This window comes from Neovison vison, chromosome 4 (genome assembly GCF_020171115.1).
Source record: "Neovison vison isolate M4711 chromosome 4, ASM_NN_V1, whole genome shotgun sequence".
Taxonomy (NCBI): domain Eukaryota; kingdom Metazoa; phylum Chordata; class Mammalia; order Carnivora; family Mustelidae; genus Neogale; species Neogale vison.
In genome coordinates, this window is record NC_058094.1 from 20,961,752 (window position 1) to 20,983,079 (window position 21,328).

The 21,328-nt window shown below is 43.8% G+C and overlaps 1 protein-coding gene across 4 annotated transcripts in view; it reads left to right on the top strand.

Annotated features, from left to right (window-relative positions):
• Positions 1-21,328, top strand: part of SAMD12 (sterile alpha motif domain containing 12) — a 385,878-nt gene that overhangs the window by 26,892 nt on the left and 337,658 nt on the right. For all 4 annotated transcript variants that reach the window (XM_044245055.1, XM_044245054.1, XM_044245057.1 and 1 more), the window contains exon 2: positions 10,590-10,768. In XM_044245055.1, the coding sequence (XP_044100990.1) occupies positions 10,590-10,768 (179 nt within the window). The remainder of the gene's footprint in view (positions 1-10,589; positions 10,769-21,328) is intronic.

Genomic DNA, 21,328 nt, shown 5'->3' on the forward strand with positions numbered 1-21,328 from the left:
ACACAGCTAGACAGTGGTAAAGCCAGATTTATGCAACTCCAAAGTCCATGGTTTTACCAACTAAGCAGCAATCAAGATGTAGAGGGAGTTAAAAATAGCTCTTATTCCCCAGAGTATCATGTGTGGTGGGGACAATGTTGTTTGTGATAAAAGAGGCCTTGTTTTCATTTCTCCTTTTTCCATTTTCATGGTGGCCTTAACCAAGTTGCTTACCATTTCTTTCCCTCCTTTCTGCCCCCTTTCTCCCCTGCGGCCCCAGTCATGGTCAAGCTCTGGTTCCTGAGCATTCTAGGCCAGGGCCTGACAGGACAGGCACAGGGAGGGAGAACGCGAGGGAGGGCTCTTTGCATGCTCGGGCCCACAGATCTCCTGGCTGGGTCCCGGGAGGACAGCTGAGGATGGTGGGCAGGAGTGGTGGGCCTTTCAATCCAGAGTACAGCACTTTCGGGGGCAATAAGTACTGACTCGCCAGGCCCATGACTCCAGGCGCACAGGGGACAAATAAGGCTTGGCCTCTGGCTTTGTTGGGTGACGACTGTCTGCTGGGGCTGTGGGCCCCAGCGCTGACCACTGGGACAAAGAAGGCAGAAGTGTGAGGACACCTGGCCTCCCAGATGGGAATGGAGGCAACTTTGGTTTCGGTGTTTTGGCTTTCCCTGGAGCCATTCCCAGAGCCCTGGCTGGGGGAGGGGGCTGGCTGGGCCCTGGCAGGCAGGGGCACTGTGGCAGCCCATCTCATGCACTTCCCTGGGCCACAGGGATTGCAGATGGGGACAGCTCTATGTGAATGCTCCTGCAGACATGGGGGGTTAGAGGTTATGACGCTCCCACAGCACATGTTCCACCTGTTAAGGCATCATGGTTAGACGGTTACTGGCAGGGATGGGCATACTAACCAGAGACTGTAAAAGCCTCCTTTCTGATTTCTAACACCTTACTGTTAGGAGATGAAAAGTCCTCTGACTCTGTTAACTTGTACCATTGCTTCTTCCTCCCTTCCTGAAATCCCACACTAATATGTAGACTTCCTCAGAGATTAGTCACTTCTTTCCATTAGTGTTATTTGACAGGGATTGCCGTCCGCTCACCAGCAGAAAGTGTGTTACAAGCTGCACATTCCTCAACTCACCAAGGTTGGTTGTATGTTCGAAGCTGTTCTCTGCCTTCTGAGCCATCCTCCCCGCCCACCCCCAAACCCCAAAATTTCACTTCAGTTTGCCCTTTTCATTCAGGATTGTCCCTTTTAAAGCCTCTACTGTGTTTGCCCTTTAAAGATACAGTACTACTGTTTTGTTGACTCAACAATTGTTAAAGATGTTAATGATAAATATTTCTAATGCTAAATATTCCTCTGTTGTGACGGAGGAGGGCAGTAAGGTAAAAATGGAGATTGGTGTTCATTGAACGCTGGGCTGACATCAGGTATTCTGTAGGTTATCTCACTTTATCAACAGATGGCAAGAAAGTAGAACTTGGACTTGACTCAATGGGTAGCTGTGTTGGGTGCGGGAGAGCAATAGGAATGAAAACAGGATTCAAAAATCATTTCTCAACTCTATTCAAAAAGACTGATGAATCACAGACCTGTACCCCTGAAACAAATACTACATTATGTTAATTAAAAAACTCTAAAAAAATACAAAAATACTAATTCAAAGGAATACATGCACCCCAATATTTATAGCAATATTATCTACAATAACAGAATTAGGGAAACCCCCAAATGTCCATCAGCTAATGAAAGGATAAAGACACACCCCCCCACACACACACAATAGGATATTATTACCCTGCCACCAAAAAGAATGAATGCAAATTGCCATTTGCAGTGAAATGAATGGAGCTAGAGAGTTTAATGTTAAGCAAAATATATCAGACAGAGAAAGACAAATACCATAGGATTTCACTCATAGGTGGAATTTGAGAAACAAAACAAACGAGCAAAGGGAAGAAAAGGACCAAACCAAGTAAAGACTCTTAACTATAGAGAATAAAGGGATGGTGACCAGAAGGGAGGGAGAAGGGATTAAGGCGTGCACTTGTGATGAGCAGAGATGAGGTATGGAAGTACTGAATGTGTAAATTGTTCACCTGAGACTAATATTACACTGTATGATAACTGGAATTTAAATAAAAGCTTTAAAAAAATAAAGTATCTCTAATGTCTGTATTCTGTTTGTTTCATTCTTAAGATACATGCTTGCTATTGTATATCAAACTTAAGTGTTGAGTTCAGAGTTTGATACTTATATTATGTAACCAAAGCAAGATCTAGAACATTTCCATTTCTACTTACGAGAAAGCTCCTTCTACTTTTTGCAGTAAATCTTTCTTTTCCAGTGGGCTATTGAACTCATGCGTTGACCTTTTAATTTTGGTTATCACATATTTTAGTTCATAGCATTTGCATTTGATGCTTCTTTTGGACTTCTATTTCTTTGCAACTTTGTTTCTTGGCTAAAACTTTCTATCTTCTCCTTTGTGGCAGGTATAATTGCATATCAAAGACTTTTCTCATGGCTGCTTTCAAATCTTTGTCCATAGTTCTGAGATGTCTGTCATCTTGGTGTTGCCATCTGCTGATTTTTTTTTTTTTTTTTTTTTTCTCATTAAGTATGAGATCTTCCTGGTTCTGGGTTAGAAATTTGCTTCCCCCCCCCCAATCAAAACTTGGACATTTTCATTTTGTGAGACTTAATCATATTTAAACTTTGTTTTAGCTGGCTTGGAGACCACTCTGGCCAGATGTTACCTGGGAGTTAGGGTCTCATTATCACTGGGTGGTGGTGAAAAGTCCTGACTCCACCAGGCTTCCTCCGACACTGTCCCAGAAAGGACGGACCCCCTTACTGCTGGGTGGACATCGAGCCTTCTCACATCAGCTTGATGGACACCACAGGTGAGGAGGTGGCCTTGATAATCGTTGACAGATATGAAAGTCTGGGCTCCTTATGTGACTTTCTATGAGCCCACCCTCTTGGGGGTTTTGGGGTACTTTCATACAGCCTAGAGAGGATGGCAGTCTAGCCTCTCACTCAGTGTTTGTTGGTGGGGGTGATTGGGTTACTTTTTTTTTTTTTTTTTTTTCTGTGATGTTGGAGTAGAACAATTACTATCTAAAGGTTTGTCTTGTTAAACTATCCCTGTTGTAGTCTTTTGCCTAGAGACAGCAGGCTTTTGTCTTAAATTTGTTTGTGTCCTTTGAGGTTTCTAGGTGGTAGACTTCTTCAGTTCTAAGTATGGAATGTAGATGAAAACAAAACCCACAGAATGCACATCATATCTTGTCTTGAGTTCTAGAGTCACCCAAAGGACTGCCTTCTCCCCTACCTTTCAAAGCTCTCTGTGTTTGTGTTATATAATGTCCAGGGTTTTCATTTTTTTCTTAGCGGGACAAATGGCGAGAAGTGTATCTATTCTTTTAGAAGCATCTGAGGCGCTACTTGATTTAAAAATGTACAGACCTAAGGAAAAATCAGAGTAGGTCACATACAGTAAAGAAAAATAAAGTTTTATGAAACTTGTCTCAGTTCCTTTATTTACACAGATGTGTTTGGGCATGGGTTCACAGTTTGAAATACGTTTCTTACAGTATCCTGGTTAAAAATGTTTGAGTCACCCGTGTAGATGACCTCCTTCTCTCTAATACCTGAGACCTCTGTCTAAAGCTTCACAGAACCTCTGACCTTATCTGTGGTACTTTTCTTCTCCTGGAAGAGAGGAGTTAACGTTTGTGCCTTAGAGCTTGTCCAAAGCCTTTCCCCATTCTGATGGTGACCTGTGAGAAATTGTTTTAATTTCTGCTGCATTTAGATGGTCTAGTTCATATATCATGAGTAGGAAGCGTGAATACATGCTCTAACTGTCACTCTTAGTTTGGGGGGAGCGAGGGTCCCTGATAGCAAACTCTTTTGCAAAGGCGACAGCCTCTCCAGATGAGTGAGCCAGGATGAGGTTGCCTCATGGGGCTCAGAGGAGGCAATGTCCTGACCCAGCTGCATGTGGTCTGCACATCTGGCTGGGATGGACAGTCATCCAGCCCCAGCTCTGGCGGCCACACAGTAGCTACTGGGGCTCCCACTGGGCAACTTCCAGGGACAGTAAGAGTATTTGGGGGTTTCGGCCCATTATGTCTCATGGTATCTGCTCCCTTCTCTCATCAGAAGAGTGCCTTTCTCTCCAGCCCCCTCTTTGTAACAGATGGGGAACTGTCTATTCCTGGTCAGTTACAGAATTGTTGAGAATGGACATGTGATTTTTTAAGGCCTCTGAGTTAGCAGAAATTTGTATTTTACTCCTATTCTTTTTGATAGTAGGAAAGGACTCCAACCCTGTATTTAGAAGTGTTAAGCTTCAGTGTGTGTGTGTGTGTGTGTGTGTGTGTGTCTTTATATAATGGAATACCACATTTAGCTCGTGTGTGTGTGTGTATATATATATATACACATACATATATATGGAATACCACATTAAACTGGTATGTGTATATATATAATGTGTGTATATAATGTATATTATATAACATGTTTATTTATATAATATGTATATATTATATAAATATATGGAATACCACATTTAGCTGACCAAGGAGAGGTCTAGAAATCCTATTTGGTCTCCTCCTAGTCTGACCCAAATGATAAAATCAAATATAATTGAGCTTACTTAAATTGCCTGGGAATGGGGGAGAGTACAGAGTAAGTAGAAGGTGAGTTCCTCAAAGATGCTGGAGTTCTACCCTGTTATGATGGAGGGGGCTACAGTTCTCAGAACCCAGTATCCTCCAGGATATGGAGGTATTCTACCCTAGAATGGGGCTCAGCAAACTTTTTTTTTTTTTTTATAAAGGGGTAGCTCATAAATTTTTAGTTTTTGCAGTCCCTATGGTATGTCACAACTACTCACTTCTGCCAGTGTGCCACTGTCGCACAGTGGTGGCCATAGAGAACATAATCGTGGCTGTGTTCCAGTAAAACTTAGGAACCTTGATATGTGAATTTCATGTAATATTCATAGATCACAAATATCCCTTTTAGTTTTCTTCCCCCCAACCACTTAAAAACGTAAAACTGTTTTCTGCCGTACATAAACAGGCAATGGGCTGTATCTGGCCTATAGGCCATAGTTTGCTGACCCTGCCTTAGCAGATGACTGCTGAACAGGTTTCTTTGCCCAAAGAGACCTTGTGCCCTGTCCATTAGCTTAACCCAAGCTCTTATTTGAGACCTACATTTCTAGTATACTTGTTATATATTCAGGTTAAAACATTAGTGATATGACACCCATGGACACATTCTCGTTAATTCATGCATAAGTTCTTATCAGTCACGTAGGCACTTTTCTGGGCACCAGGGTCTCCCCAATGAGTAAGTTTTGCCGTCAGAGCTTTATCATATCATCTGGATTGATTCTACCTGTGAGAGTATTTTTCTTGAGAACATGTATTTGTAATGTACAACTTCCTTGCTAAGGTTATTACTATACTTATTCAGCTTTCCAAGTCATAATGGGAGTGATGAAACCCATCGCAGAATATTTTTCTAGGATTTCAGTTTTCTTTTTTATCCTTAAGGAAGAGCTAAGTAATTATATGTTGTTTAAGTGGAATCATGTGTGAGTTTGGAATGGTTCATCTTAAGTCACAGAAGACCCGACTCAGTGGCATCTTAGGTAAAGGATTACGTTTCTCATGTAGCATCAGGTCCAGATGTAGGTAGTTAAGAACCCAGTTTGAGTAGCTCAGTGATGATAGAGCCCATGTGGCTATTAGCCTCTTGGCTTTCATGTTTATTTATAGCCTTATGATCTATAGCCGCTCTGGGGATCACCTCTGCATTTGAGGCAGTAAGGTGGGTGAGAGGGATAATATCAAAATCCATCTCTTCTGTTCATTCCAGAACTGCATCTTTATACCTCAGCCTTCTGCTTAGGTCCCATAGGCAGGAATCTGTTCACAGCCACATGTAGCTACAAGGGAGGCTGGGAAAGTGCGTGACCTTGTGGGTAAGGAGGAAAACACTGGAAAGTGTCTGCTACAGAGAGAGGGCTCTTGTGATGCTCAGATTATTTCTAGAGGGTAAAGCTCTGCTGAATTTGAGTCTAGAGTATGATAAGGCACCTCCATAATGAAGCAGATATGTAGAGAGGCTCTGCTATGGGTATATTCTGTAAGAGGTGTGAAACAAAGGCTGTGTTTCCCAGGACTTTAGCTAGAAGCAAGGCATATACCTGACCCTGGGATCATGACCTGATCTAAAGGCAGATTCTTGACCAACTAAGCCACCCAGATGCCCCTAAGTTTTTTTTTGTTTTTGTTTTTGTTTTTGCTTTTGTTTTTTTAAGGACTCACCATATAGTGTTATAGCAGCTGCACCATTTTACATACACAGCAGCAGAGTATAAGGGGATGGGCTTGTCTATATGAAAAAGAGCTGGTAGCTTTGCTGTGGCATCTCAAAAATAGTGTGAAAGCCTGTGCAATTGCAGTAAAAAAATAATAGGGACTTAATTTTTTATTTTTTTAATTTATTTTTATTATTACTAACTTTTTAAAAGAAATATTTATGAAATCTACTTTGGTTTTTAATCCTTGATTTTTGAAGAACTTAGCAACTTTAACATGGGGAAAATGGAGCAGCCCTTGAGGGAAAGACCACTCACTGATAGCTTACAGTGCCCGTTCCGTAACTAGAAATTAGGAAGGCACAGAGAGGTCAGGAAGACCAGAGAAGCTTGAAGAGGGTCTCAGAGCTGACCTATGAGCTGCTGAGTCCATTAATTGAGTAAATAACTTCAGTGAAAACAAGAAAGGGCAACGATGAGGACAGAAAAGAGAGCTCAGATGAAACACCTTTTACCTGATGAACAAAGAAATGGAGGTCACAGCTTGTAAAGAGGCCATTTGAAAGTTACTTGATGTGTAAATATTCGGGACATGAAATTTCAGGGAAAACAAAGCAAAGCCTGTCAGAAATGGTTTTAAATAAATAAACTCAAGCACAAAACCTAAATCAACTACTGGGTTTGTAGGCGAGGAGGGAACAGCTATGGAGGATTAAAATATTTGTGTGAGGAAGGCGGCTACGTGTGCAGCAAGTCAAAACCTCATCTTCTGCTTCATGTTTATCGTTACCTTACGTTGTAAATGCTGGGTGTTTACCAGCAGAGAGACGTTTCCTTTTGATTGAAGACATGGTTGTAAAAAGGGAAGAGATTGCTGGTTCATTCAGTAAGAACCAGTGTTAATGTAAAGGCCTGTTATGTGCTGGGTTCTGGACTGCGGAGTGGAGGTCATGGAGGTGACTAAGGGGAGGGACCTGCCTTGAGGAACTTGTAGTGTGGTAGGAGAGGTGGACAGATCAGTGAGGGAGACCTCCTCCATGTAGAAGGAGCCTAGCCCCCATGGTTCTTGATCTGGTAACCAAAAACTCCCTAGAAGGCTTTCACGGTCTGAGCTGACACATGGGGTGTGTGAACTCAGTCTCCCAAAGGAGCAAGTAAGACTAGGGTATAGTAGAACCTCTTTCTAGGAGGATGGACCAGCCCGAGCAAAGGTGAAGGAAATAGGAGAGTCTGATTTAGTGCAGAAGGCAAACAGGAGGTCCTGGAAACCACCAGCAAGTCAGTGGTATTCGGAGGCTGTGAATTTCAAGGCAGGAAGCATCCAGGTATCATTGCTGCAGAGAAAGATCAAAGCTATAAATTGTTCTTTCTCTAATGTCCAAATCTATTCCATGTTAATCTTTCATCTCCCTTCACAAGCAAACTTGTTTTTATACTCATGATTTTAACATACTGAATATTTGTTACAAATAGGCCATTCTTCGGAGATGGAGAAGCTGATTTGATATTAACAGTGGTTAATATCCTGCTCTTACAGATTTTGGCCACTAAATTCTCTTTCTACACTGCCTCAACTGGGCATTGTGATTGGTTCTCCAACATCCATTCTGCCCCTGCCTTCCTGAATCACAGCAGCGTGGTTTGATGAAGGGAACTTGAGCCAAAGGGCCAGCTGGTTTAAGGGTAACCCTCTCTCCACTGCCAGGGTTTTAGTTCATTGAGGGGTGTGTGATTCACTTTGGGCTGATGAGAAAGAAATGAAAGTTTGGAGGAAGATTAGGGGAAGGAGAACAGCGTCAACTAAACTCTCACTATTGCTAGATGAGAACTAGAAGCTTGTAACTCTAGGTGCCATGAGGGGACCCAGGCTTAGGACATACACAGGTGATGTTCTGGATAGCAGGATGTGGAGACGAAAAAGAAATCCGAATCCTTGATAATCCTGTTGAGCTGGCAAATCCATAAACTCTGACCTTTTACCATTACTGGACTTCCTATTCTGAAAACTAATAATTTTCCATACTGTCAAATTTGGTTTTGCTCATCCAAAACTTGAAATCATCCATATAAACGATGCTGGACCTTTGTGATCTTCAGGAGATCCCCGCATCACTTTTCGTGACTGTGCGCCTTGAGTCTCCTTTCCCTCGTCTGTGAAATGAATGTAGTTCATCTCACTGCATTTTTGTGAAGATCATTTGAGATCCAGCACAAAGTGTAAGGGGGGAGGCATGAGCTAGTACGTGTTGAATGTCTCCTGTGCACCATGAAATAGGCCGGCTCGTGGCTCTAGGAAGCTTAGAAGCTAGAAGAGAAAGTCACAGATAATTTTCATGTTAAGGGATATAAATGAGACCACATGCACATAGACCTTTGTACAAGCAGTTTAAGATCACTCAGTATTTGAATACTTACGTTCCAGGCACAATGATCCAACATGGGTTGGGGGCAGGGGGATGAGGAAGAGGATGGAGGGAAGGCCTCTCTGAAGAAGCCTCTTTAAGCCAAAACCTGGCAGATGAGTAGGAGTGAGGTGAGGAACAGGGAGAACATTTTAGGCAAAGAAGCATGACGTACAAAATCCGGGAAGTGTGAAAGAACTTGATGTGCTCAAGAGGTAGGAAGTGTGAAAAGGAAGTGTGTGGTCAGAGTAGAGTGAATGAGGGCTTTGTGGGTGATGAAGTTGGCAGGGCGGGGCGGGGCCAGCGAATGCAGGGCCTTGTTGGCCGTGCAGAGCTGTGGGCGTAGAGCTCGCCGGACCTGGCCAGAGATGGAAGGGCTGTGGCGAGTCGTGGAGAGAGCCCTGCCAAGGATAGCTCTGGTTTCTCTCTAACTGGAGAAGACTGGAAAAGGCATTTGGGGAGGGAGTGGTATAGAAAGACCAAGGATCTGTTTCAAACATGTTGAATTTGAGGTATCAGGGACCCCCTGGAACTGGGATCTTGAGCTCCAGGTTTCACTCACGTCGGAAGCTCCCGACGGGTCTTGCTGGGCCGCGGTTAGCGTTTGGGCATCACTGGCAGGGGGACCGTGCTGGAGTGTGGGAGTGGATGCTTCCTGTTACGGAGAGCGTGCAGAGTGGGGAGGGAACCCCTGCCTCGCTTCGGGGAAGCCCACCCTCGTCTCTCGGGTGTCACATGCTCTCTGGGAAACCAGGTAGGAGGAAACCCTGACCTGAGTGGGGTGCAGAGTAAGGAAGAATCGTAGAACCACGGCAGTTGTCTAATAGGGGAGCAGCTGAGAAAGGGGGGGGCCTGAAGGTATTGAGTGAAAGGTCATCAGTGAGGTAGAGTCCTGAGGGGGATGGAGGGAAGGTTCTGGCCATGAGTCCTCTGAGGGCAAAGGGTTCAAATTCACCACCTTTGAAAGGGTAGGCCCCTGGGAGGTGAGATAATTTACAACACACACACACACACACACACACACACACAAGCTGTGTATGTGTGCCTGTACATAGCCAACCCCACACCCCCTGGTGGCTCATGGAGTTTATCTGGGGGCGAAACCTATGGATCCCATAACACTCACTGCTGTTTCTTTGAGGATACTGGGTACAGTGGAGGGGCTCAGTAAGTAATTTGTTGAACGCGTAAATATGCTCAGAAAACGGGCTGTAGACTTTGCGGAGGTATCCATGTTGGAGGATGTGGAGAGCGTAAGACAGGAACAGTCAGAGGCCACTAGGCTTGACTCCCTGGAACCCTCCACGTTGGACTTTCCTTCTCTTTCATATAGCAAGCATAACTCGTTCAAAATCCCCTTTTCCTGACTCTCCTGTTGGGCCATAACATCTTTGAAGGGCACATCTGTCCTATATAAATCCACGTTTCCAGGATCTGTCACCTCGTAAGTGTTCCGCAAATAGCCGGGCAGTGAGTGCGAGGCAGATGGAGGCAGAGACGAGAGCTCAAGGGCCGGGGTTCAACTGGTCGGGTGTGTGGGTTGCAGTACCGAAGTTGCCTGCTTTGGTATTCTCATCTGTGCTGGGGGAGTTAGTAACTTGCGCAGGGTCAGAGAAGTTGGAAGTGACGGCTTCTGGGTTTGTACTGAAGTCTTTTCTGACTTGAGAGCTTAGGGCGCCCGCCATCCACGCTCCCTTCTCCCCAGAGGTTTCCCCATAGTTACCACAAACTTGCTGCCTCCAGACTTGCTGCTGCCTGGTTTCTTCCTGCTTAGGTCAGATAAAATACCATCATGGGCACCTTCTTTGTTGGACCTTGTTTGGAGTTAAACGTTTCCCTCTCTCCTAGCTCTCCACTGTGGCTTGAATCCCCGGGCTGTCGATCACTCCGCCCGGGCCGAAGGCATTAAACTGCAGATCGAAGCGGAAGCTGTGGAATCTCAACCCATTAAAAACAAAAATTTTCAGAAGGTGCTTGACCAAAAAGGAACCCCCAAGCGACTGCCAACAGAAGCTGAGACGGCTAAGGTAGGTCACGGTCCACCCAGTTAAGGAGATTCCAATGTTACAGCCCCGATAAAAATGTTGGGGTCCAGCCACAGAGAACGAAGGGTGCTGTTTCACTACTCACGGTCATTTGCCAGGCTCAGATTTATCATTTTATGACGCTGGCATATCATGGGACTATCCAGGCCTCAGATTCTTCTGTAGAGATCATAAAAACTCCCTCCACCATTGGATTGAGCAGATAAAATAAGACTGTGCATTGGAAGGATTTTATAAAAGGCCCAGTGACCCATGTGTTTGAGGGACTTTTGCAGACACACACTGTCAATCACTGGTGTTTTTATTAAACAGATGCTTCCAGGTACTGTTTCCAAGACTCTTGGTGTATGGCCTCTTGTGTCCCTGTAACAGTTCCGTGAGGTAGACGGTCATAAACAGGACTCCGGTCAGCGAATGAGACAACACGTCTACTTTGGTTTTGGATTCTTCTTTTTAGTCTTAGATGTAGGCACGTAACACACCAGTAAGATGGGACGAGGCGGGTTGACGATCCTTTAGTAAGGACCCCCTGTTCTAAAGGTTTTCCACAATGGAAGTGGCTGTAGATGGATTTTTGTCTGAAATCAGTGAAGATGCTCATGTTGGGGCCATGGAAGATGTTCCTATTTGTTTTATCCTTGGAAATTAAAGAAATATGCTCAGAAAACAGGCTGTAGACTTTGCGGAGGTATCCATGTTGGAGGATGTGGAGAGCGTAAGACAGGAACAGTCAGAGGCCACTGGGCTTGACTCCCCCTGGAACCCTCCACGTTGGACTTTCCTTCTCTTTCATATAGCAAGCATAACTTGTTCAAAATCACCTTTTTATACGGTATTTCCTTTTTGTATGGTATTCGGTTTCTCTCTTGCACATTCTCTGCAAAGGAATTTCCTTTCAGAATGAATCTGTGTGTGCCTTGGAAAGCAAAGATTATAATCGGCCAAGAAAACGTGAAGTGGAAAGGTCACTCGGCTGTCCTATAATCAACCCCTCCCCACTCCCAATATCTTCCAGAATCTAATGGGAATTTCTCTGCTTTATCTGAAGTTTTGAATAATGACTATTGTTACTTCCTTTCTGGAGTGTGGATCATTAAAACTGATGACCTGAGTGCATGCTTGTGTGTATTGTAGAGCAAAGGAAATGAGGAGCCAGGAGATTGCACATACTGTGCTCTGAGCTTTTTAGTGGAGAGACATTGCATCTCCTAGGGAATTGGCATATGGTTGAAGTTTGGTCTGTGAGCAGAGCTGGAAATAGGTGAGCCCTGTTCTATTCCATTATATTTAAACCACCTCAGTCTCTGATGCTACACCAACATCTTGAAAGAGCAAGGGGAAAAAAGAAGTATTCAGGATCTTTCACTAGGAAGATAAATAGCTTGAGTAGGATCTTTTCAAAGGGCTGCTTAAAAATATTAAAAATTAGATAAGTGAAAAATTAAATAAAAATTAGAAATATTAAAAATAGATAAGCTGTTATTTGTCTGACTTCAATTGAACTCTAAACATTTCCAGATTATCTCTTATTTGAAAACAGTCCAGGACTATGAAGGTTTGTTTAAATCTGACATGATGTGATTACTTGTGAATTAGACTACGGGATACGGTAGTAATTCCTGAATTTCACATTGGTAGCGTTTGCCTTTGCCTCGAGATCCCTTTATGGTTGCTTTGCTGAAAAGGTGCTTCCCAGAGAATGCAGTGGTCTATAACAAGCCTTTCCTCAGAAGTGGACCAGGCCACAAATGGAAAACCAGATTCGTTTGAATTATCCTGGACATCTACAGTGAAAGGGGGCTAAGGAGATTGCTTTCACATTGACATCCTATTTAGGAGTGAACAGACCAGAAGTTTTAGTAAAGCTTAGACCAAGTATTTGCTTTTCTTCATGGAGGACCGGATGACAGTGGTGGTTGCTGGGGCCGGAGGTGGGGGTGAGGGGGTCGGGGAGCAGAATTAAAAGCAAGGATGGGAGTGTGATGACTGCGGACCTGCATCGTTACCTGCACTGAACATTCCGTGCCCCGGGATGAACTTGTTATGTGCATGCGCAAACACAGTTAAAGGTGTTTTGTTGTGAGTTTTCTTCCTTTTTCTTGGAAAAATAAGTCAATCTCGGGTAACTTGACCTAAACTTTAAAAAAAAAAAATTCTGACTAGAAATGTGTGCATTTAAAGCCACTGAGTCATATAAATTGGTACAGTTTTTCTGAAGGACAGTCTGATAGTAGTTACTGAAATCATAAATATGTGTGATTTTTGAGTCCATAATTCCCTCTCTAGGAATTTGTCCTGAGAATTCATCATCCAGATGTGCAAAAACGACTGCGGGACAGTGGTCACTCTGGCATGATTTTTAATATGAAAATGTTGGGAAGAGTTCAAATGTCCATTCCTAACGTGCTGTCTGGAGGAACTATGTCTGTTCATGCAATGGGGTAGAATCCTCCCCTTCAAAGGGTAAAGGGCATTTACGTATTTATCTTAGTCCGTTCAGGCTTCTATAACAAAATATCACAGACTAGGTGGTTTATCAACAAAAGAAACTCTTTTTTTTTTTTTTTTTGGAGAGAGTGATAGTAGTTTTTATTTTTTTAAAGACTTTATTTATTTATTTGACAGAGAGAGATCACAAGTAGACAGAGAGGCAGGCAGAGAGGGAGGGAGGGAAGCAGGCTCCCCGCTGAGCAGGGAGCCGGATGCGGGCCTTGATCCCAGGACCCTGAGATCATGACCTGAGCCTAAGGCAGCGGCTTAAACCACTGAGCCACCCAGGCGCCCAAAAGAAACTCATTTTTTTGAAGATTTTATTTATTTGAGAGAAAGTGAGAGAGCCACAAACAGAGGGAGCAGTAGGCAGAGGAAGAAGCAGACCCCCAGCGGAGCAGGGAGCCTGGACTGGATGAGCAGGGTCGTGACCTGAGCCAAAGGCAGATGCTTAACCTCCCCGGTCCCCCAAACAATATAAATGTATTTCTCACGTTCTGGAGACTGGGAAGTTCAAGATCAAAGTGCCACCAGATTCGGTCTGAAGAGGGCCCGCCTCCTGTTCCTAGTCGGCCATCGTGTCCTGTGTTACATGGTGGAAAGGAACAAGGGTGCTCTCTGGAGCCTCCTTCACAGCACGAATTCCATTCCTGAGGGTTCCAGCCTCATGACCTCGGCTCCTGCAAAACACTCCATCTGCTTCTACCATCACATTGGGGTCACCTATGAATTTTAACAGAACATAGACATTCAATCTGTGACAGTATTTATGTGGGAACATTAGTGTGATAATTATTTAAAGCGGGGGTGGGGGAGAAGGGCACAGTGTGTATAGCGTGTTCCCATTTATGTAAAAAGGTCTTTTTCTATATAAAATCCTCACTGAGTCTGGGAAAGTTTATTCCACAATTTGAATAGTGGTTTATATCTGGAGTTGAGAATATAAGGAAAATGTTCTCTTCACTTCTGTTTTGAGGTTTGTTTTTTGTTTTTTTAAAAGAGACGCATGTTTTTAAGCGTATTGACTTCACATCCTTTTTTGGATTGCGTTATCAACCTGAGTAGCTCAACTGGGACTTTTTTTGTTTGGATACTGCCTTTTAAGGCTGTATTCCTCCCAGACCTTCCCATTGTTGCTTTTGGTAAGTTATTTGCCAAGGCAGTGAGTTCTCTTGGAGACTTCTTGCCTTCACATGCTTTCACTTGTGAAGACCGTTTTGTGAGGTGCTTTTATGTTTGCCTCTTCTTGAACTTTCTGGGGTGTCACAGCTCTGACTGTTATCTTACGGTTCAGTTGGACTTTCTATCCTTTTGCTACTGATGATGCAAACCCAGTGCCCCCCACCCCCACCCCCATCCCATATGCACTTTCCTGTTGGCGGGCTTCACACAGGGAACCTGGTCCCAGTTCCCCATCATGCCTCTGGCCTCACCACTTGGACTGCAGCCATGCTGGGTTTGGAAACCAATCCCTCCCCACGTCACCTGTTCCAGATCCCCGGCAGGCAAAGTGAGGTTCATGCCTCCTCACTGCTGTGGTTTTCTGACACCTAAAGATTTCTCTTCCGTGATTTCAAGCTTGGCTTTATATCAACTTAAAAATGTACTTTCTAGCACCTTCAAGTTTTCAGAGCCTGAGGAAGGGGGGATTGGAGCAAGAGCTTTTTAATATACCATCTTGACTCTGAAATTTGTATCTCTTTCATAATCTAAAAATATATATCTCTTTCCTCTCTCTCTAATCTTTATTTGGAAAAATTATCTTTTTTGCTTCTCTTAGAATGTGATTTTTAGAGTCTTTGGCTCTAATCCACAAAAGACTAGAAATCTAGTTCCAGAAGGAGGTGGTTCTGTGCCAGGAGATACCCATAGCTCTTACCAAAGAGAAACCAGTGGAGAACCAAGCTCCCTTTAAATTAAGCCTTATTACTGGGCAGCACTGAGTCTAGTTGGGGAAAAAAAAAAAAAGGAGCCAACTGAAATGTGGATCTGCAAAGGATATTTACCAATGTAAATTCTAAATTCTTCTGAGCATTTGGGACTCAGGAGAGAGTATAAATGCAGAACCATACAAGTTCAAGATGCAAAAAGAAAAAGAAAGAAAAGAAAAAAAATTTAAAAACCAATAAAACCCCCCAATGTTAACTATTAATTTTACAGTTGGATACAGAACAAGTATAGCATTTCCTCACCTAGGGAGGTACAGACACTGTAAAGGAACGCTGCTTCTTTTGTCTCCTCCCCCATAGAGGGGCACGTGCGGCTGCCACAGATGAGAGCAAGGTGGTCTTCTGAACACAGAGAAGGCACAGTCTCTGTTTCCCAATTTATTTTTATTTTTATTCTTTTTACCATTCTAGTCCTGGAGGCCCAAGGCCAGTCCTAGTCCTGCACACCACATGTAGTCCCACACAGCAGTTTCCAAGGAAATAGTCCTATGAGAGGCTGAGGTCCTTCCTGGACAGGCCCAGGTCCGAGGCGTATTAACCCTTTCCTCACAAGCAGTAGAGACGGGGCAGCCAGAGAGCACGCACCAGCAGAGTAGAGCTGGACCTGTGTTGGGAAATACAGGTAAAACTCAAATATGCAGCAGTATGGAAGCAATGAAGTTGAACCTGGAGCCAGGGTTCAGCGGAGGATGTCCTCGGGTGTGCTCAGCCTCAGTCCCCTTGGCATCCAGACTCCTGTTTTGGAAACAGGTTAGAGCAGTATGTTAGAGCCAAGTGTATGGAATGTGACTGCTGAGTTGAGGAGCAAGGATCTATTTTCTCCCTGCGCTGTCCAGTATGGTAGCTACTGGGCATATGTGGCTATTTAAATTGACTAAAATTGAATACAATAGGTTGACTTCCCTGGTCCTACCAGCCAAATTTCAAGTGGTCAGTTGCCACATGTGTCTAGGGGCTACTGTTCTGGAGAGCACAGACCTAGAGTATCACGGAAAGTGCTGTTGGACAGCAGTGCTCTGATCTGTGGAAAGCTACTGAAGTTCTCTGGGTTACAGGAGTAAGATGAAAAAGTAGTATTACGTTCTAACTCTTGTCCTCGGGCCTTGGAGGACAAGTACATCAGTCATGAGAAATGTTGAAATAGGGGTCTGTTTTGAGAATGATCCCAAATGCTCGGTTGGTTGGGATTTTGGTTTCCATGGCAACTCTGGCTGTGGAATGAATCAGCCTATCAGCAGGCAGTATCCTGGCCCTTCCCCATTAGAATTCTGGGACATATGCTCACCAGTGGCCTAAACGTAACAGCACTGGGAGATGAGAAACTTGCCTTCTAGAATTGATTTTCTAGGTACTCTTGAGGAAACTCCCCCTTTGTGTTCTAATGTGTATGAAATAAAGGTTTCCCATTGTAAATCCTGATTTTCTTCTTCTTTTTTTTTTTTTTTTTTTTTTTTTTTGCCAATAATGGTAATTCACTAGAGCCTATAATGTGGTAAGTCAGTAATAATCAGGAGTCTTGGTGGCTTTTTGAATGTCCCTTGTATATGTGTGACTGCCCAGTATTGTGTGTGTGGGGAGGGCCCTGTGGGGGGCTGGATCTCACAACACTGAGATCATGACTTGAGCTGAAATTAAGAACTGGACACCTAACTGACTGAGCCACCCAGGTACCCTTATATCTTATTTTATGTGTAGCCCCATTTTGTAGCTAAGAAAACAAAGTGTTCAAATGACTTGCCAAAACTTAGTTTTTGCCTAACAGCTAGAGGAAGTTGGCATTCAAATGTAAGTCAAATGACTCCAAACCCAGGGTTTTTTTTTTATTTCCTTGACGCTAAATGTACAAATGACTTATTTATTTGAAAAGAAAATAGAATCTGTTATACTGAGAATTGGCCAACTAGGCAGAAGAAGAGGTTAAAAAATACTGCATGTCATCTGTATTCCTCAGAGAAACACCGAAAATCTCAATCTCTGTTTTATATAAGGGAGAAGCAATGCCAGCATCTAAAACAGTGAATAATGCCTACATTTGGCTTTGGGATGCATTATGTGAATCTTTGGCAGCAGATAGCCTTTTCTCATTAGGCTCATATTAGATTGAGTTTGTATTTCTTTGGCACAGAATTAAAGGAGCTGGCCTGGAATTTGGTGCTGGAGGCAGGAGAAGGAGAAAGCCTGATGCTTTGGATAAACCACAGGCGGATAAATGAGAGTTGACTGGAGGCGGCTGGTGGACATTTGGAACTATGAGCAGGAAGCCTTCACCTGGGATTAAAACAGAAAACTGAAAGAATTTTGACTTGGGTTAAAAGGTGAAGGGTACATTGCACTTAACCTTGATCAAATTACACTGCTCAGCTGTCTATGAGAAGGTCTACGGCAACTTGAGGATAGAATGATCTAATTGTTGGCTATCTGTGTTTCTTGGCTGGGGGAGCAAGCATGCCTCCAAAAGAAGCTGCCAATCCAATATAATGTCACCAATAATATGAAGGGACATAATGCATGGGAAGCATAATGAGCACATACTTTAAAAATGGTCAGAAGGGTCAGAACAAGAGAGACTAGCCAGAATGACTTCATGCTGTGTGCATTCCAGGGCCCCAACACATACATACTGGGCACTTGGAAAGCTCTCAGGAAAAGCTACAGCAGAAGCATATTTGAAGACGTAAGCATTCGTTACCAAAGTGTTGAGCTTTGAAAAGTATAGTAAGTCAAACGTATTTGAGCCATAGATTCGTGGCATGCTCAACAAAGAAGGAACCGTAGGGAGCATCGGCCCACCTAATTTATAGGTAAGGAAACTGAGACTCTGGGCTTCTCCAGGATTTTGAGGCCAGTAGTGGCCCAGTCTAGCCTGAAACCTAGTTCTAATCCATGGTCAGTGCTTTTCACTCTGTTAGGCTGACAAATTTATGACCCATGTTCTTAGAGTTGTTTGGTTCATGGTCTATTCTGGTGTATTAAGCCGATGGTGTGTGCTATTTGAAGCTGCACAAGGAAAGGGGATATTCAGGGGAGATTGAGCTCCTAAGAGCAGGTGGATTGGAACCCAGTCACAGTTTCATTGACAGTTGTGCCCCAGCAAAGACAGGCCTCTGGAGGAGAGGGCATTTGAGTTCTAGGGAGGGCTTGTCTGGAAGCGCTCTGCCCAAAGGCTTTGTCTGTCCATTCTGAAACTCTGAAGATCCACATCCAACCACGGGAGCAGTCAGAATGGAGGTACGTCAGAATATTGTGCGTCTGTATAAAGGCAAGTGCACATCTTGTACCTGAGAAAGAGACAAGCATAGGTGGGACTTAGGACCATAGCAAGGCTATTCTGTAGTTGTGATGAAGATACCTAGTCCATGGTAATTGAGACTGGAAACGCCTAGAAGTATCTAAGAGCCCTGGTCAACCCATCTGAGTAAAGGACTCAAGAAGCAGGTAGAGCAGAGCCACACATTCAAGAGTGAGAAACAGTTAAATGAACATGAGAGGGCAGTAGAAGAAGGCAGGGTTTGGCCTTTGCCTACACCCATAACTAGAGGCCGATGCTAGTTCCTAGGGGGGCATTTTAGATGAATAGACATACACCTTCTCTGAGCACTCTCTCTCTCCCTACACATGCTAAAATCCCTTCTTTACAACATGTATGTTTAGAAAGATTTTCAAGTACACGTCTGGTTTCCTGGATAGTTCAACAGCAGCTACAGTGTAGGCTGTGAACACTCGAATTTAAGTGACCATTTAGAACAAGGGTTTGCAAACTTCATTATGAAGAGCCGGCTGGTAAATGGCTCTGCATGGGGTGGGACGGAGGGGGGTATTGCTGCCTCCCTGTGACTTTGGAGAAGTGGATGCATTCCATTGAGATTAGTGGTGGACCTGTCTGTGGCTTGATGCTCATCTGCTTGTCCTCACTGCTCCCTATCACCTTGGCTGTGCCTCAGCCGATAGGGGGAGCCAGACCCCTCAGCTTCTGATGCTGCAAACCCAATATTCTAGAGAACTGTGGGGAGAGAGGTGGGGAGGTAGAAGGGGTACTTCAAATCATATTAAAGAAACTCTTTCTCTTCTTTGTAAACCTATAAATGAGCACAGCTTATGTTCTGTTTGGTTACAAGGTTGTCAAAAGTTCATAGTTGGAAAGGAAAAAACGAAGTGATCACTTAAAACTGCCATAGTATTACTTACAGGGTGAGAAAGATTTTGTAATAATTGCATTGGAAAAATGGAGTTTTCCATTATGTAAAAGAAACAAAATGTAAAATGGCATAGGCACTTCTGTTGTGTAGAGGCGAGTGGACATGGTATGCCAATGAATACTCCCATCTGCCCCGGCTACCTATTCTGAAATCCATGCGTGTCGCAGCTCCACGGCCATCACACGGATCCACCTTGCCCTCTCTTTTCCCATGGACCACATCAGTAGCTTCTTAGCTGGCCTCTGTTTCACTCTTGTCCTCCTGCGATCATTCTCCACACAGCAGTATTCAATCAGAGGAAGCCATTTACCTGCTAGGCATCCTTAATAGTTTTCCATAGCACTTAATGAATCTAGATTTTTACTTTATTTTTTTTTAAAGATTTTATTTATTTATTTGTCAGAGAGAGAGAGGAGAGAGAGAGAGAGCGAGCACTGGCAGAAGGAGGCAGAGGGAGAAGCAGGCTCCCTGCCGAGCAAGGAGCCCGATGTGGGACTCCATCCCAGAACGCTGGGATCATGACCTGAGCCGAAGGCAGCTGCTTAACCAACTGAGCCATCCAGGCGTCCCAGATTTTTACTTTACCATGAGAGAGAAGACTGTAAGACATTGGGCCACGCTTGCCTTCTCAACTTCACTACATAGCAGGCTCCCTTCTGGTTGTCTGAGCTCCAGACATGTCTTTGTATCTTGAATATACCAAGGTTATTCTGTCTTGAGAGCATTGGTATTGACATCCTTTCCATCTGTCTCCCTCTCCCCCCCCAAACCCAACCCTGATCATTGCACAGCTGATTTCTTGTTATTTGGTTCCTAGCTTAAACATGCCTCTTTAGAGAAGCTTGACTATGCCAACTGAATTAGTCCCCCAGGTACGTTCTGACATCATGGTTTGTCCTTCATAGAACTTCTTCCTGTCTGAAATCTCCTGTTGATTTTCTTTGTCTCCAGTAAAACTGGAACTCCTTGAGAACAGTGATCTTGTCTGTCTTGTTCACTGCTATAACATCATTACCTGCTACAGTGTCCAGAATGTAATAAACAATATCTTTGATGAATGAATCAGTTGATGTGAGACAGAAGCCTCTTGCCTCTTCGTCTTCCTCTCTTTAGCCCTGTGGTTGTGTTATCTTTACCTTTTCTACAAGTGAGCAGAAGGCTAAATCTTTCTTCTTGTAATGGTGGACCATGTTAGGAGATTACTCTTCTGAATGGGGAGTACAAGTGAGACATCCTACACAGGGCGAGTAAAGAATACTTCTGTAGTCAATCTCCTACCCTTCATCCTCACAAAGTCTAGATTGTCCCTATGCCAGGGCAAATGGCTGTCTTGAAGTCTAAGGCAAGCATTCCAAACTTAGACTCGCCAGCCTCTGTGTCAGGACCCAGGGATCTGTGCTACCTCCAGGGTTGGCCAAGATTTCAGACGGCAAAGTTTCTTTACTCCCACCATAGCTTTCTGCAGCAACCTCCATGTAAGCGTTGTCTGACTCTGCTGATTGCTACCTGTTTTCTTGAAGTCAGACTTGAAGGAAAAGGAAAGCAACAGCTTTTCCTTAAATGATTAACAAATGATGAAGAATGTCTGACTTAAACTGAAAATCAGACCACCAGGTACCAATCAATACCTAAAATATTATTTGAGTTCTTTATGAATTAGAAATAGCTTTCAGATGTTGCTTTCACAGGTAACCTTAGATATATACTGTCCCAGCTGGCTTGGGTTGCTGTAATGAAATACTATAGACTAAGCACCTTAAACAATAGACTTAGACCTCTTAAGGTTCCGGAGGCTGAGTCCCAATATCGAGGTGCCAGCTAATTGATTCCTGATGAGAGCCTTCTACCTGGCATGCAGATGGGTAACCTTCTGGCTGTGGTCTCACATGGTGGGGAAAGAGTGAACT